The following is an 18,667-nucleotide window of genomic DNA, read 5'->3' as shown; positions in this document are numbered from 1 at the left end:
CCTGCTCTTGTTTTTGTGTGTTTTATTATGTGGTTATTTCCTTTTATACCCACTCTTTCTTTTCCATTCCTAGTTCTCTATAAGTCATCATTTTGAAGTGTTTAGTGTGTATCATTTTACTTTAGATGTTTTTGCAAAATACATACTGATTTTATGTGAACATGTACTTTTATTGTGTGTAAAACAAGACTGTACATGATTTTTTTTACTTCCGAGTACAGTGTATTTAAGGTACCTCCAGGTCACCACGTGGATACCTGATTTGCTCCTAACTGCTGCCCAGCACTTCATGGGACATGGCCACCACATGTCTCCTCTTCATTCTAGAAGCCTTCTATAGTTTTATAGTCCAGTCTTTGCTCATGGGTTGCTTGTCTATATTTGCTGATAGGTGAATAAGTGACCATGTGAGTGAGTGAGTGAGTTTTGACAGTAGTTAGAAGAGAAGAAAACCCAGGCAGAAGGGGAAGACAAAGCCACTGCTTTGCATGTTTAGAGAAACGCTGTCAGGGTTTGTGTGACTCATGTGTGCGTGTCGGGAGTGGCGGGAGAGCTAAGGAAGGAAGAGGTGTGCCTGGACTGTGAAGGGTGTGGCGACGGGCAGATATCAGGAGATACGGTAGAGGTTTCTAGTGTGAACATGTGGCTGGAGCCAGGGAGAAAAATAATCTATAAATCTATGGAAAGTGTGCTTGTAATGTAAGAGAACACAAGGCCGCACAGCATTTCAAATGGTAGTCTTTGATTTTGACATCCCTTCTTAGAGGAGGGCTTTTAACATTTCAGAATTCCCCCATATAATTTAATATAGATTTACCCAAACCTTCCTCTTTCCTGTGTCTTCTTTTCCTACAGCTTTTGAACAAATTATATTCCTGATCTGCAAGTAGCTAAATGATGTTTAGGACTAAGTAGTTTACCCATTGTCTTGACTAACAGATGACATTTATCAGTCTTGGCTTTGGGAGGCACTTTGAAGAATCATATATACTCTGTGTGGAGAAATGTGTTGGAAAGTTCTGCTGAAGGACATCTTCCTTTCTTTTCAGATTAATGCATGGAGAACAAACCTGAGTGATGCCCTGCCCGGGCCCCTCTGTGAAACTGAAGCCTGGCTTCGAGAGGTGCAGAAGCTCATGGAGGAGGAGTTACCCACCTCCCAGAATTACTCGGAAGCCATGACTCAGACAGAAGAGAAAATGACGTTATTCAAGGTTGGAAAAGCAAAAGAGATGCAGAAAAATCAGTACTGTGTTAGGTTCTGCTCTTGAAAGAATTTGTCCTAGAAAGAAGAGAAGCAAATGCAGTGGGTAATTGAGCCCAGTGTAGTGATTCCCTGGGATTTGAGGGATTCAGAAAGTGCTTTCATGTTCATGACCACTGTGCTTGTTCAATAAGAATGCAGTATAAGAAGTTATTTTTTAAAAAAAAAATTGTAGTTGTAGATGGACAGAATGCCTTTATTTTGTTTGTTTAGTTTTATGTGATGCTAAGGATTGAACCCAGTGGCTCGCGTGTGCTAGGCAAGTGCTCTGCCACTGAACCCCAGCCCCAGCCCCTATAAGAAGTTCTAAAGCAACAGTAAGGTTCGAGAGAAAGGCTGGGGACAGAGGAAGACTGGTTTAAAACGAGGAGGATTAGGTTCCCACTGAAATGGCATGAAATATGATATGTAAGATTTATAATAGCATTTGAGCCCCGAAAGGAATGGAAAATACACCAGAAATGGAAAAAAAAAAAAAAAAAAAGAGATAATGGTTTTACCAAAGAAATGGCAGCCTGCTTGTTTTGTAAAATGTTTCAGATTTACAACTTTTACATTAAAATATTTACTCATAAAATCTTGGTTAAAAAGAAAGGGGCTTTATGACCTTTTTGAAAAAAGGTATATTGTGAGTGAGATGAACATACCAATTTGCAGGGTTTGGCAGTAAATCCAGTTTATGTCATACTAAATTTCTTTTCAGAGTCTGATGGAGAGATCTGACTACCATTCAAGTACTCTCATGGCTTTTGAAAATATAGATGAAGAACATTCGCCATTGGTGCCTCCTAACACCTTGGAGGAGATGAAGAGACGGTTTGTAGCACTACCTTGCATACACCCTGCATAACTGCTGGTACTGTTCATGAGGGAGCAGTAGCTTGGTGCCATGGGACCACAGACACATAGATTTTTATAAGTGTTCTCTTTAAATCTTGATAACAGTGCCTTCAGTTTTTTTGTAATAGTAACATTGTATCATGCCAATGTCCTTTTTGTTGAATGGTACAATACTCTGGTGTAAGCTCTGTTTTTTTGAGCTTGCTTTCTGGTTTGTAAATATAGGATAATGACAGTTACCCTGACCATGTCTCAGAAGGGTACCAATCAAAGGAGGAAGTACAGGAAAGCACTTTATAAACTGGACAACACTGTCGATACAGAGATTGTTTAATGGGTGGTTGTCTACATTGTCTTCTCTTTTCTCATTAGTCATAAGCAACTTATTAGAACGAGAGGGTGATAGCCTTGGTAATGAAAACTTTTAATGTGTCAACTTTTAAAATCGTAGTTGTATTAAATTATACAGAAGTTTTCAAATTTAGTAAGGTATTTTGTAGATCAGCATTTCATTACAGGATTTCTCAATGGGGAATAATTTCTTCAGAAAATGTTCTGTTAGGTGTTTTTACCTCAGAAAGGATTGTTTCATATCTTCCTATAATATTTATTTTACATTAAAAAAAAAAAAAAACTTTAGAATACATGTGAGTTCCATGTATTTATAAAAGAAGGTTAAAACCCTAATGTTTTTTAAAATGCCAAACAGGTTTCTCGCATTTTGTCAATTATATTATGTTCTAAAATGTGCAATGTTTTTCAGGGTGAACAATATTTTAGGGAAGAATTTCATTCTACTTCTAGAATTTCATTACTACAAGTGCTCAGTTTTTGCTTTGCTAGATGAAGCAAAATCAAAATTGGATGTTTGGAACAAAAAATTTGGGAAGAAAGAATCTGTGGAATTATTGCTGGAAGACTGGCATGTAAGCTGCTTTACTCTGTCTTGGGCCACTGTTTTCCCGTGACTGGGTGCTGAGTTAGCATTTTTCCTTGGCTTAATTTCCTATTAACTCTAATGATTCGGGACAGGTTCTGTGGTTGCTCGTGTTAGCTTCAACACTGCCTGAAGAGAAGAATTGCAGGTAGTCAAATAACCGGCATGCGGGGAGGGCAAGAAACAGAAAACAGCATCATTTACAAGGTTGAGTTAACCAGGACAATTAACCTACCAGGTTTCATTGTTTTTTTTTTTCCACTCAAAACTCCTTCATTCATTGACTCAGAATTTTTTTTCATATTTTTTCTTTTCTGATTCACAATTTCATTCAACAAGTAAATTTTTCTTAAAATATTTAGTCTTAGCTTTTCAAGTTCTAATAGTAGAAAAAGGAATACATTTTCAGTTTTGTCTTGGGATACTTTTCTTATGACTTTAGCTCTTCCAATTTATAGTGGAAAATGTTTCAAGTGATTTAAACATTAGTGTGTTCACAAAGCATCACAGAACTGTCACCTCTACAGTTGGTTCTTATCCTTCTGTTTCCATTTTTGAACATGGGGGGGGGCAGAAATCCAAGATTATAAATTTCAATGCAAAAATTGAAAAACCTGATGAGAAATTGATTTATAATTTATAATTGAACTTTGTTTCCAAACAAGAAGCATCATTCTAAACTAGAGTAGATTTTTTTAAAACTATTTTTTAGTTGTAGATGGACCCAATACCTTTATTTTATTTATTTATTTTTATGAGGTGCTGAGGATTGAACCCAGTGCCTCACACATACTAGGAGAGCACTCTGCCACTGGGCTACAACCCCAGCCCTAGACTAGATTTTTTTTTTTTTTTTTTTTGGTGATGCCCAGAATCGAACCCAGGGCCTTGTGCATGCAAAGCAAGCACTCTACCAACTGAGCTACATCCACAACCCCTTAGATTTTTAATATTTTAATTTTTTAGCCTTCTTCAAATTTTCATTTTTCTATTTAAGTAGTACCTCACTGGCATATAAGTGTACAAAAAATACTCAGTATTTTTCCAAGGCAGAATTTAGTTAATGGCCATTTCTCAAATGTTTCTTGTGTGATGGATGAGACTATACATGTAACAAAAGCTAATATATCTAATAAAAACTTACTCAACATTAACAAAACATATGAAATAAGAGCAACTGATGTAATTATGCAATATTAATAAAATATAATAAGTTATGAGATTTTTGAAATTGCTATAAATTTAATTAACTTGCCTTTTCCCACAGGAGGAAAACCATTGTAGAACATATCACCCCACTTAAGATAAATGTCCTTAGGGGTCATACTGTCATACTTACTGGTCACACTTTGGTTTCCCAGATCTCACCTGTTGTTCTTTATGACCTACCCTTCATCTTCCACTGGAATATGTAGTAGTAAAGTACTATAGAAATTTTAACAACTGTATGCTCCATCAACATCCTATATGTCATTATTGATTTCTTGGAAAATTTTTAAAAGTGAAAACTGTCAATATTTTTTTCCCCAGAAATTTATTGAAGAAAAAGAGTTCCTAGCGCAACTTGATACTCCTTTTCAAAAATGTGAAGAAATTTATAAAAATTTAGGTAAAGTAGTTCAGTTACTTTTTGATGAAATGACCACCATTTAAAAATGACATTTCATACTTGCGTCTTTATTCTTTAATGCTTTGGAAATTAGTTTTACATGCATGATTTCTTTAGAAAATTCTTGCTTTCACTTTTAATGTTGTTGGAGAACAATACTCTCAATTGACGTGTAAATAGTTTTCTGAAGAGTGTTATTAAGAAAATGCTGTTTTCTAAGATTACTTTCTTGTTTTGGTGCTATTGTAGCTGGAGAGCATGAGAATATTAAAGAACAATATATGGTGATGGAAAATAATATTTCTATGTACAGAAAAAATATGTATAATGTGAAGTCCACTCTGGAAAAAGTCCTGGCCTGTTGGGTTACTTATGAGGAAAACCTTCGCTTACTGAAGGCTGGTTTTGAGGAGACAAAGAAACAAGTTAAAGAGGTATTTGCGATTTAACGACACCTTCTTAACTTTACTTTTTAAGTTTCGCTTAGTGACTCCTGTTTTTAATCCAACCATGAAAATCCAGAGAAGAGTAAACATCTCTTCTTCATCTTTTGGAAAATTCTCTAAGGTCTTGGAAAGAGTTTAGATTATTCCTAATATAATGATCCAAAGGATGCTTTATCTACATTATAGGTTTTACACACATGTGCACACAAATGCACAGCTTTATTAGGGTATGATTGATATACATGGTATACTTTTGGGAGATATTTCTGAGCTTTTGTGTAAGGAAATAAAATGCTTGTGGTACCAGATGGCTTATAGACACATTTCAAATAAAGTGCTGTTTTTAAAAGTTACACTTTCGATCTGGTTGAAACCTTTCCCTCTAAAACCTTCCCAGGTTTCTAGGGGAGAAAAATCTAAATACCTTAGACTGATGTGGAGAGGGGTGGAAGAAATGTGAATGTAATTCATTATTGCTTTCATTCACTAGTCATGTGATAACTTGTTTGTATGACTGTCTGAGGAAGTTTTTCTTTCTTTAATTTGTGCTCCTTTGTTGCCAGTGGAACTGGATAGTCATGCAGATTAAACATTTCCCAAGTGGAAACTGAAATTACTTACTGGGACATAAGTTACTCGTTTAGAAGTAAAATTTGTTAGGTGTATGGGTGCGGAAAAAGGGCAGCATGGGGGTTTGTAGGCCGCCACTCCCCGTCACCCACATTGGTACTAGAAGTTCAGATCTTTGGCTTCTAACAGTTCTTCTGTCTTTAAAGATCCTCTTTTAAACTGTACATAACCCTGAGAAAAATAGCATCCATGAGCCTGAAATTCCCAAACTCTTCCGAGATGCCCCGGGATGCTAAAGAAATCTTACAGGATACTTTACATTTCGAGGGAGATAACAGCAGCATCTATGTCTTGGACACCATGCTACTTCTAAGTAGCTGCACCTGACAACATAAAAATGGGAACTATTAGATAATTGCTTGGCCTAGAGAGTTCATGAAAAAAAGTCACTCAAACATAAAGGGCTTCATTCATTGAACATGTTTGGTTACCTCGGTTGTAAGCTCATAAACCACTTAGAAAATTAGAGCATATACTTCTTTAAGGTCCAGGACCAGGAGTTAAAACAGGTGCGTGGTACCTGCCAAATAGCAATTAGAGAGGAAGAGCTGGAGCTAAAGGACTGGGTGAATTCCCTGTGGGGAGAGTCCTGTTCTCTGCACAGTCCTTCAGACTCACTTTTTCCTCAAATTAGCCTTGGCGAAGATTTATTATAGATTACAGAAAGACAAGCATGGTACCATTGGATGTTTATGTGGCTTATATGTTATTGTAGGTTCCCTTTGAGACACTTGCCGAGTGGAATGCAGAACACACCACTGTAAACGAAGTGGGAAGTTTCTTAATTCAAGTCAGCAATGTTGAAGTTGGATCATCTATATCTAAAGAACTAAGAAGGCTGAATAAAAGATGGAGAAAATTTATTACAAAAACTCCACCTGTAAGTTCTTTCCTTTTTGGCAACCTTTTTATCAAGATATAATTCACATATCATACAATTCACTCATTTAAAATGCATCATGCAGTATGGGTCGGAATGTTCACAGGGCTGTGCAGACACCACTGTGATCTGTTTCATAAAGAAACCCCACACCCACTAGCAGTCACTCCACATTGCCGCGAAACCTCCAAGCCCTTCTTCTCTGTAGACTTATCTGTTGTGGACATTTCACATAAATGGAATCATATGGTGTGTGGTCTCTTGTGACAGACTTATGTCTTGGCATGGTGTTTTCAGGGGTCATCACTTTATAGCATGACATATCTGTATGCACTTCATTTCTTTTTACGGGTGAATACTAGTCTGTTACGTGGTACGCCACATTTTATTTACGTACTCATCAGTTGATGCACATTTGGAGTCTTCCACTTTGTGAACTGTTATATATAGCGTAGCTGTGAACATTTACACACGCTTGGACACCTGTTTCTATTTCTCTTGGGTGGATACCTGAGAGAACTTTTAACTCTTTACCCCTTTCTAAGATATAGCTTTCTAGTTGAAATTCATTTACCATTAAAGAACAGCATAAGCATTATGTTACATGCTAGGTTTCAAGTTCCTTGAAAACACACTCTGGACTTTTGTTATATGCGACACAGTGCTTCACAAAAGCAGATTTACAATAAACTTCTTTTTTTTTTTTTTTTTTTTTTGGTATCGGGGATTGAATCCAGGGGCACTTGACCACTGAGCCACATCCCCAGCCCTTTTTAAAATATTTAGAGACAGGGTCTTGCTCAGTTGCTTAGGGCCTCACTAAGTTGCTAGGGCTGGCTTTGAACTTGTGATCCTCCTACCTCACCTCCTGAGCCACTGGGATTACAGGTTTGTGCCACCATGCCCAGCTACAGTAACTGTTTTTTTTGTTGTTGTTGTCGTTGTTTTGTTTTTTTTTTTTTTTTTTTTGTGAGGGGGAATTGGGGATTGGAACTCAGGGGCACTCGACCACTGAGTCACATCCCCGGCCCTATTTTGTATTTATTTTAGAGACAGGGTCTCACTGAGTTGCTTAGCACCTCACTTTTGCTGAGGCTGGCTTTAAACTCTCGATCCTCCTGCCTCAGCTTTCTGAACTGCTCATATTACAGGTATGTGCCACCATGCCCAGATATAATAAATGTTTTTAATTTAAATTATTCTTTTCCTTATTTTTAACTATTTGAGACTAAGATATTTTTTGAGACATTTTCATTTCATAACATTGTTTCTGGTTGATGAATCCTAAAGATACATTTGAATATATTATACCCATCTATTATTTAGAGTATGTATCTGCATACAAATAGAAATATGTGCATTAAATTTCATGAAATTAATTTTTTACAGGAAATGAAATTGCCGCTTACAAAAAAACAGGATCAGCCTATTCTTGACAATTCTGGAAATACTGTATTGTCTAAAGAAGAAAAATCAACCGCTGATTTTTCAATGGATATATCGGTAGAACTTCCTGAAAATCATAATCAGAATGTAAAGGTAACATGGTTATACTTTGTATATTTCATTTTGTGGATAGGAATAGTTTAACTTTGCTGTTTTTCTTTTAATAAAATCATATTATTAAAACTGGTAAATGTATGGATTATTAGATAATCGTTCCCACATGATCATTTTCTAGAAAAATGGGTAGGTGGGTTTCTGTCATGAAGCAGTTGCTGGCATACAAGGACTGCAGGTCTCTCATTCCACGTGGGGTTCCACAGTCAGGCAGAAGTAGACATTGCTTCCGAGTGGTATAAAACTGAGTTGGAAATTTCCTTAGATTACTCTGACTGGTACTCAGAAATGGTTTAACTCCAGGGTAGCCCCTGGTCTCCTTGTAACCTTATTTCCTTTCTGTAAAATGAGGGAGAATATAACTGATCTTCCTTGTTTTGTGTATGATTTGTAGGACTACAGTTTAGAGGTGAGAATATGGAAAAGGAACAAGTAAATATATTAAAAATCATGCACATGTAAGATATAACACCTGTAGTTTCAGAAATGTGCCTCCTGAGGAAGAACTTTATACAGCTTTATCTAAGAATTTCGGTTGGCTTTGGCCAATTGCCATGGCGGATCACTGGGGTTTCCAACCCTGAGAATACCTAATCAGGGACTGGGGTGTAGTTCAGCGATAGAGCCCTTAGCATGCTCAAGGCCCTGGGCTCAACCCCTGGCTCCCCTGAAAAAGAAAAGAAAGAAAGAAAGAAAGAAAAAAAAGAATGCCTGATCAAGCTTAGCATGTGAAAAATCCTGAGTTTGATTCTCAGCACTGTAAAAAAATAAATAAATAAAATCAATAAATAAAACAAAAAAAGAATGTCTAATGAGAAGAAATCTGAAAAGATCTTATTTTGAGCATTATGCTTTAAAATACAATAGTCTTCTGAGCATTTAAAATGTAATCTGATTAAAATTCACTTTGCATTGAATTTGTTTTGTAAAACTATAACATCAACCTATAGTATGCTGAGAGAATATAAATAGGAAAAGATTTAATTGTTAAAAATTTGATTCTGAGTCTGGCATTTTACAATTACTGTTTATAATAGCTATGTTTAATTAAATTGTATACAAGTTTTAGAAATGTGTTTTTGAAACCTAATTTTTGAAACTTTAATATACCTGTAAAATGGAGATAATGCTATCTAAAAGGAACAATATTATAATTACAATAATATCAGTGAATAAGCCTTCAATTTATAAAGTGATATCCACTATCATAAAGTGCTATTATTGTTGTCCAAACCAGTCCTTATATCATTAAAATGCAGTGTGATATTACATAATAAGTGACATTTCAGTCACTGACAGACCAAATACATGACAGTGACCATACTCTGAGACCTACGTATGTAGTAGGCTTACCACTTAAGTTTGTGTAAGTGTGTCCACTCTATGATGTTCACACAATGACAACATCTTCTACTGCTGCGTTTCCCAGCATGTATCCCTGTCGTTAAGTGACCCATGACTACATGTTGAAATAGAACTCTTCTGGAAAGGGGTGAAGTGGCAAGTGGTTTTATAATGCATTTATAATGACATTTTCTCAGTGATAACTTTGAATATTATAGGATGTGGAAAAACATGAAAAAGAACATGAAGAATCCACAGGACAACTGAAAGTGGCTGAAGAGGTTGAAAAACTCATTGGACAAGTGGAGATGTGGGAGGCAGAAACCAAGTCCATTTTGGAACTTCTGAAGCATCAAGATGATGTGGACAGCGCCATAGAAAAATCTTTGCAGGTATGAGTGTAAAAGTATTAAGAGGGTGTTTTCAATGGTTGGAGACTTACATGGACTTACATTTTATGGGAAATGAAAAGTTTGAAAGTAAATAATAATGAGCCTACAGTTTTATTTTTCTTTATCGGGAGTTTAAACGATGCATGGATTTTAATCACTGGATCATCTGCTCTGACTTTGCTTGAAATATCTATGAGTGTTGGTTCTTGGACTAGTTTTTCCAGGTATGAAATGGGATGAAAATATTCTTTTGCATCAGGTGTGGTGGTGCATGCCTGTAATCTCAGTCCCTCAGGAGGCTGAGGCAGGAGAATCTCGAGTTCTAAGCCAGCCTCAGCAACTTAGCGAGACCCTAAGCAACTTAAGGCGGACCTGTCTCAAAACTAAAATATTTTTTTAAAAGAGGGCTGGGGATGTGCCTCAGTGGGTAAGCACCCCTGGGTTCAATCCCTGGTGTGTGTATGTATAAAAATAATATTGCATATATATTACATTATAATACATATATATTTTGCATCAGAGGACAGTGAGGAGATTAGTGGGTTCATTTTTATGCACAGCTCAGTGCAGCAGGAATGTAAGGGTTATATACTCAGTTCTGCACTGAACAAGCCACTTTCCCCTCCTTACTTGATACAGAAAGTGTGACTGATGGTAGAACTCCTGGTTCTCAAGCATTTGAGTCATTGAAAAGCAATGAGGCGAGCGTGTGTTTCAATATTACTTAGTTCTCCTGGGAAAGAAGTTATAATTGAGGTTTGCTGAGTTCCAGCTCAGCTATAAAACTCACGGAGCATGTTACAAGTTGGGATGAGATAGGTGGTTCCTGGAGTAAAGGAGCATTTCCATTATTTTCTAAATCTACATTTCTGAAAGATGTATATTTCAACATTTTATATTTCTTTGTTTATGAGAGTGATACCTTTTGTTGCTTTGAAAATACTACATATTTATAAAAAAATAAAAATTAAAAGAACTCATTTCAGCTGGCCATGGTGGTCCATGCCTATAATCCCAATGACTTGGGAGGCTGAGGTAGGAGGATTTCAAGTTGAAGGCCAGCATCAGCAACTTATTGAGACCATATCTCAAAATAAAAAATAAAAAGGGCTGAGGATGTGGCTCATTGGTAAAGCTCCCCTGGATTCAATCCCCAGTAGCAAAACTAAAACAAAACAAAAAAAAATTCTCAAACCAAAAAACTTATTTCATCTGCCTGTGCTTTTTTGATTTTATTTTTTATTCTTATTTATTTAGTCTGTCTGGAATTTATTCAAGTGAAAGGAAAAAGGTAGAAATTATTTAAAATAATATTTTAAAGATATTCTGTTAAATAAAATATTCAAAATAAATTTAAATTCTATTTTAAATATTAGTTTTTAAATTATTTTAAAAATATAAAACAGTAACAATGATCCCTCTTATAAACAGTGAAGATATAATCACACTGAAATATACTTATGAATAAAGAATTAAGTAAATCTCTATGGAATCAAAATATTTGATCAAAATATATTCTAAAGTAAGAAATGAACTTGCTGAACAGAGTAGATAATGGGATTTTATTTGTGTTTTTATTTTAAATTTTTTCTTTTTAATTGTGGTGTTGGGGAGCAAACTCAGGGCTTCACGCCTACTAGGCCAGTGTTCTACCACTGAGCCACATTCCCAGCCCTATTTGTGTTTTTAAAGCAGAGTTGTGTTTTTATACTTTATGATATTATATTCATAGAAAAAATATAGGATTTAAAAATAACTGTTTTGTCTTGATCCTGCATCATGCCTAACTCCTAGTGCAATTTCTGGGACATAGTGCACGTAAGAGAGATATTTAAAAATATAAAAATATAAATATCTGAATGATTGATTAAATGACAGCTAAGGGAGGGGATAGAGTGAAAGGAGCTTTTCTTTATCCTGTTCTGTCTGCTATCCTAAGATCAATAAGATCAGCATTTACATAGTTGATATTATGCAACATAATTTCTATTTTATTATACCCCTATCACCCTTGAGTCAGAATTGAAATTTTAAAATTTTGTTAACTTGAGAGCTGAAAAGTGGTTTCTGATTATTTTATTTTATTTTTTTTATATGTAAGATTTAATTATCTTTCATTGTATTTACCTAATTGGTGGTTCTACAGATTCTCTGTTCTTTTATACATTTTAGTTTCCAGATGTGATTGTTAAGGTTAATATGTAACATGCAATCTGAAGGTTTAATCTTTCTTCAATTTTTTTAATAGCATCTTATTGCCAAAGGCTCTATGTATGAAGAGCTTCTGGCCAGAACTGAAGATACTTTACAAATGGATGTTCAAAATATTTCAAGCCAGGAGTCCCTCCAGCACGTTCTCATAACTGGGCTTCAGGCAAAGATTCAAGAAGCAAATGAGAAAGTCCAGGTCTCTTTTTAATATTCCCTAATTTGTGAATTTATTCTTTTAAACCAGGTGGTCAGTGGGTAAGGAGATGAGTGGGGCTGGCCCTGAACTTTGGAAATGTTTTGTAAAGTATCACTTTTGCCTTTTATTTTATTTCTTTATAATTTAAAGCATACTATGAAGCAGAAATATAAAAAAATAGGTATCCCTGCATCTAGTGGGAAAATATAAATTACTACTCAAAGAAAATATTTATTAACTTATGAATTCACCAAGTTGGGCCAAGTGTTAATTGGAGAATTTTTTTTCCCCCTACAGATCACTGTGGTAAAACTAATTGCAGTGTTGAAGAACTCAACGGATATTTCTCAAGAATTGGATGTCAAGCAGAAGGTGAAAGAGTCCCAGATGGAACTGGACTCTTACATTATGAGAGCTGAACAGTTACTTGGGCAAAGACAGAGCCCCTGTGGACTCATTTCAAAATATAAGGTAGGAATCTTCTCAACCATCACTAGTAGAATATATGTCATTAGATCATTAGCTACTTACCTCCTTTGAAGTCAAGAGATTCCCTTGCCTGTAGAAAACAAAGCTACAACAATTTAACAAATTTCCCAGTATTACACATTGTTCCCCTGAGGCTAATAAAAATAAGCATTCAAATGAAGAATATTTTAATTCAAATTTTCTCAAGGGGTCCCTGAATATACTGGGTGATCTAGTGCAAAGAGCACAGCTGCCTGATGTTGAGCAAGACTTTAATTTCGTTTTTTTGGTTTTGTTTTGTTTTTTAAAATTCATAAAATGAGCATAATAATTTTAGCCCTAGACTCACTGGGGAGGCTTTTAACGAAAATGTCATATAACTATTTTGCACAGTTAAAATCCTGTGAATGAGAAAGAGTACTCATATTATTCAAGGGTTTTGTTAGCAGTTATTCATGGACACATACTTACCTATAAGTTAAAGACCCCATAATACTGCTTTTTCCAGTTTGATCCTCCCACCTCCGTCCCTGCATCAGGTTTTGCAGGCAATGGAGACATCTAAAGATGTAACCATAGTGGAAACTTGCTCTTAATGCTGTGGGAGGTGTCTGTGGGGTGTAAGGGAAAACATGGCTGGCCCTACCTTTGGAAACACTGGGGAGGTGGGGGTATACATGGTCTTTTGCTCATTGATTATTCAGCATTGAACACACTTATTGAATACTTAAAATTGGATCCTGGCCTTGTGGGGGAAGAGGAAGGTACAGTGAAGCAGTAACCCCAGTCCTACTGCTCTCGCTCTTTTTTGGAAAAGGTGCCCTAACAGGAGCCTCTCTTCAGTCTCAATTTGGCCTTCGTCTCTCTTCTGGGTCTTAACCTTATTTTGACCTCCTGTATTGCTAACCATACTGGACCCTGCTCTCAGACTGTTTTCTCCACAACTTTAAAAGCCCTCACCAGCTTGATCTTGTGCTCTGTGCTCTTGGCCAGCCACCAGGCAACCACCTGCTGTCTTTTCCCCTACTTTTACTCCCACATTACTGAGAGTGCTGAAGTCAGTGGTTTTAGAAATCATTCCTGGGGTTCCCCTGTCCACTGAAATTGCAGATAGGCTGACTCCTGCCGGTGCTGGTCCTGGGGCCTTCTGCCTGCCTTCTGCCAGCCAGCACACTGTTAAGAGGGGAGCCTGAAGATTTCTTTCCCTCTTCCCAAGTGGGAGGGCAGATATGGTCTACCAAGCAAAGGAAGAAGAAAAAAAGTTTCCTGTGCCCCTTCTCTACCAGGAAGAAGAGTGGAAAGTGTCAGTTCTTGTACCATTGTCCTCTGCCTGACCATCTTCCTTTCAGAATTTGAGCCCAGGGATTTTCCTCTGGCATTTAGTAAAGTGGACACCTGTTCTTACCAGAAACAACATCTGTCCTTTGCCAGTAAATAGGCGGAACTGGAGACTAGCATGCTAAGTGAAATAAGCCAGTGCCCCAGAACCAGAGACCGAATGTTCTCTTTGATATGTGGATGCTAACACACAATAAGGCAGGGGATGGGTGGTGAAAATAGAAGGCCATTGGGTTAGACAAAGGGGAATGAAGGGAAGGGACGGGGAAGGGAATAGGAAAGACAGTGGAATGAATCAGACATAACTTTCCTATGTTCATATATGAATACATGACCAGTGAGACTCTACATCATGTACAACCACGAGAATGGGAAGTTACACTCTGTGGTATGTGTAATATGTCAAAATACACTCTACTGTCATGTATAACTAAAAAGAACAAATTTTTTTTAAAAGCTTATGTATTTATGTGCCAGGAAAGATCTAGTTTTAGGAATATATATCCACAAGATATATTATATGTTGTTTGACACTAAAATATAGGAGGAAAAATAAACATTCACTTAAAAAAAATCTGTCCTATGCCAAATATTGCCCTGAGACTCCTGGGACTCCCTGGCAGTGAGCTGAGGTCTGTGCCAGCATTTAGAAGTTAGGGTGCTTCCCAGGTCCTAAATCTAGTAATGCTCAAAGAAGCCTTGGAGAAAGGTCCTGGAGTCTGTGTTGTGCCATGTCTACAATAGGCTCTTAATTAAGTGTAGTGAGTGAATAAACAGATTCACACCCTGCCTAATCACCTTGTACTCCAGAATTTCTACTGACTTCTCTCTCCTGTGGTTTTCCTTCCCTAGTCACAGGTCTCAACCCATTTTTTGTTCTATTATCCATCAGTTCCGCAGGCCAGACTTCTGCTTTCATAGGGTGTCAGAATAGGAGCAGGTACAGTTCAGGAAAGGCTGTCCCCATTCTTGCTGACTGCCACTCCTTCCCTGGGGCAGGACTGTCCATGTGGTTGGCCTTGGGCAAAACTTTGACCTGATGGTAAAAGAGTAATTCTGCTTCTTGTATCATGACAATACTTATGCTCAATATTAAACTTTTGCCATATAAATCCTACTATAAATTTTGTCTTACTGTAATGTTAGTAGATACTGTTATATTCTTCATCCTATTTTACTTATGAAGTAAGGTTGTCTACTCAATATGTTAAAACTTTAGAGAAAGCAATGCCATTGCCTCATTATTTTGTCCAATAAGACTTTGAGTTATTTTTCCAAAGGAGCAGCAGAATTTATTTGGAATATCATGAAGGTATCAAGTGTGGAACTGCATTTGCATAATAAATATTTTGTAATTCTTTTCACAAAGATTCAAGAAATGCAAAAGTCTGGGTTTCAAACATCTAACTACACTTGAATGTTAATCATTTTTAGTTCTTTTCAAGAGAATTCAAGAGATACCAAAGGGTATCTACCTTAATTTACAAAGAGACGTCTCCTATAAAATCTTCAGATAGTCATCAGAGTCCCTTCTGGTTCTATCTGTTAAAAACCTACCAAAATTGCTTCAGAATAATGAGTATAATGAGGCTTACATGTATCTTGTTTGCACTTTCTTTTTTAGGAAGCACTGAAAATTTTTAATACTAACAGTCTGGTTAAGTATTTGAAAGCTGTGGAAGAACTGAAGCCTAATGTTCCTGAGGATGTAAAGCTGTCTCTGGAAGAGAAGAGGAGAGGTGCCTGTGCCAAGTGGGAGGTGAGGGTCTGGCCTGGTTCTGGGCCTGTATGTCATTGGTCATTCTGGGGTCCCCTTATCTACTGAATATTGCCAACAGCGGACTCCCGCAGGTGCTGGTCCTGGGCTGTGCCTCAGCTGCCTTCCATCTGCCTTTAGCCAGTGACCACACTGTTAAGAGATTGGAGAGCACCTGAGGGCGAGGAGGGGGAGAGGGTGAAGGGTTTCTTCCTATCCTTCTCTTGGGCATGGTCTCTGGCAGCAGCCAGGTCTCCCTCTTCCTGGATCCCCTGGCTCCAGCATCTGATGGATGTCTCTCTCTCCTCCCTGGGTTCCACTAAAGCCTCCAGCCTTCCGAGGTAGCAGCTTCCTACAGCTGCTCACCTCCCAATTGCCTGACTGTCCCGTTTAAGTTCTCTGAGCTTTAGCCTAACCAATTTCCTGCATTCACATTCCCACAGTTAAATATTTAGAGAGTGTTCTGGTTTCCTGGTTGGATACTGACTGAGACAGTATATTGACACATGCCCTTGTACAGAGTTTCTTAGTGAAATAGGCATAGGCTTTGGTGGCAGACAAACCTGGATTCAGAAGATATGATCCTGGATAAGTTTCTCAACTTTTAGGAACTTTGCTGATAAAATGGAAAAACATAATCTACTTGGTAGAATTATTGCAAGGATTTATATAAAGAATCTTCAATAGAGATTGTAATGTTCAATAAACAGTGATTAATATTGCAAATGTACGTATGTACATTTAACCTGTGCCGTTGACTCTTCATCCATGAATTCAACCAACTGTGCATCAAAAATATTTCAGAAAAACTGCATCTGTACTGAACATGTGCAGCTTTTTCTTCTTTTCATTATTTCCTAGGTAATAACAGCATAACTACTATTTACATAGCCCTTACATTGTATTAGGCATTGTAAGTAATCTAGAGATGATTTAAAGTGTATGGAAGAATGTACATAGGTTATATGTGGATGCTATATCATTTTTATATAAGGGACCTGAGCATCCTTGGCTTTTAGTATCCATGGTGGAGAAGGGGGATGGAATCAGTCCTACATGAATACCAAAGGAGGACTGTATGAATGTTTATGTAACTGAATTAAATAACTACTATGAAAGGTTTTCCTAAAATATATTTTATTTGATTTCTTTCTTTTTGATCCAGTGTTGCTATGTTGCCCAGGCTTTCCTTGAACCCACAATCTTCCTGCCTCAGCTTTGCAAGAAACTGGAATTATAAACACACACCATCACACCCAGCTTCTACAGCATATTTTAAAATACACTTTTATTTTAGAAGAGTTTTAGATTTGAAGAATTATTGCAAAGATGGTTCAGAGAGTTCCAGTAGGCTTCATGCCCAGTTTCCTCTCTTATTAACATATTACAGTAAGCGGTCACAATTAATGGGCCATTATTGCTACATTATGATTAACTAAAGTTTGTACTTTATTCAGATTTCCACAGTTTCTGCCCGATGTTCGTTTTGTCTGTTCCAGGATCCCGTCCAGGATACACATAGCATTTGTTTGTTATGACTCCTTAGGCTTAGATATGTGTTTTGCATATATTTTCTCCCCGTCTGTAGCTTGTCTTTCTCTTAACAGTGTCTTTCACAGCTAAAACGTATTTTTGGTTGTTAGAAAGAAAAAAAATATAGAAAAAAAATTTTAGTTGTCAGAAAGAAACAATATGTATTTGGGTTTTTAAAACATTCTCTCAAAGATACACAGATGACTCAGAATATTGTTTAAGCTCTATCTCTTTTTGTGACTAAATATTTTTGTTGTAACTACAAATAGTTTTCCTGTATTCCGTTCCCATGATTAATATGTTCTTTTTTTTTTTTCAGTCTCTTCATCATGAAATTTCTTTGTATATTCAGCAACTAAAAATAGATATTGAAAAAGGAAAGCTTAATGACAATATATCAAAGCTTGAAAAGCAAATAAATAAAGAAAAGAAACTTATTCGTAGAGGAAAGACCAAGGGTCTCATTAAGGAACATGAGGTAAAATAACCTACTTCCACTGAAATCTTGTCATTTTTTCGTGCTTTATTCTAAATCATTGTATGTGGCCAGGATTAAATCTGCTGTGCAAATCACTTCAGCCCTGGTATTGCTCAAGTGTTAACTGCAGCCTGTGCTTTTTACTTTTTAGAAGTGAGAAAAATCCAGCATTGAGTTCATATTTCATGATTTCCCTTGATATGCCTGTGTGTCCCCTGTCCTGACCCTGTGGTCACAACTGTGTCTACTGTTGCTGAAGTACCTGCACTTCTTTTGTCGGGGCATGATGTCCCCAGAAGTGCAGCTTTTGTGAAAATGGGCATATCACAATATAAAGCAAAATGAGGTGGATCTGCCGATCTCTTTGATTTCCATTCTATTGGGTTGCTTTATGAATTTGATAGTCCTATTCCCTTTTCATTTCTTTTTTAACGGCTTGCTGCTGTGGTTCTCCTAGTATCAGTGTCTGTTGCACAGATTGGACTTGGGGGTGGGGAGTCCTTTTTAGTGCTCTTTATACATTTCCCTTTTTGCTTCTATTCCTGTTTTGGGTTTTTGCAGGACATGTTGGAGACCCCCTGCCTCATTTTTGCCTAATTTCATCCTTCTGGGTGATGTTGTGCAGTCAGGGGTTATAACTGCCTTCTTTGCAATGACAGTTCCTAAGTCTTTATCTCCAGTGGTATCCTTTCCTCTGAACTCTACCCTATATATTTTTTCTTTTTTTAAATCATAAATACTAACTCATATTAATTATACAAATTAATGGGTTTCACTGTGACAGT

General features: G+C 36.9%; 1 protein-coding gene across 4 annotated transcripts in view; it reads left to right on the top strand.

Annotated features, from left to right (window-relative positions):
- SYNE2 (spectrin repeat containing nuclear envelope protein 2) overlaps window positions 1–18,667 on the top strand; it is a 320,339-nt gene that overhangs the window by 105,423 nt on the left and 196,249 nt on the right. For all 4 annotated transcript variants that reach the window (XM_079126272.1, XM_079126271.1, XM_079126269.1 and 1 more), the window contains exons 12-23: window positions 1,050–1,214; window positions 1,968–2,080; window positions 2,868–3,030; window positions 4,572–4,650; window positions 4,900–5,084; window positions 6,442–6,606; window positions 7,996–8,145; window positions 9,729–9,902; window positions 12,151–12,309; window positions 12,607–12,780; window positions 15,740–15,874; window positions 17,724–17,882. In XM_079126272.1, the coding sequence (XP_078982398.1) occupies window positions 1,050–1,214; window positions 1,968–2,080; window positions 2,868–3,030; window positions 4,572–4,650; window positions 4,900–5,084; window positions 6,442–6,606; window positions 7,996–8,145; window positions 9,729–9,902; window positions 12,151–12,309; window positions 12,607–12,780; window positions 15,740–15,874; window positions 17,724–17,882 (1,821 nt within the window). The remainder of the gene's footprint in view (window positions 1–1,049; window positions 1,215–1,967; window positions 2,081–2,867; window positions 3,031–4,571; window positions 4,651–4,899; window positions 5,085–6,441; window positions 6,607–7,995; window positions 8,146–9,728; window positions 9,903–12,150; window positions 12,310–12,606; window positions 12,781–15,739; window positions 15,875–17,723; window positions 17,883–18,667) is intronic.

This window comes from Sciurus vulgaris (genome assembly GCF_902686455.1).
Source record: "Sciurus vulgaris genome assembly, chromosome: 2".
Taxonomy (NCBI): Eukaryota; Metazoa; Chordata; class Mammalia; order Rodentia; family Sciuridae; genus Sciurus; species Sciurus vulgaris.
This window is presented reverse-complemented; position numbering and strand designations above follow the sequence as displayed.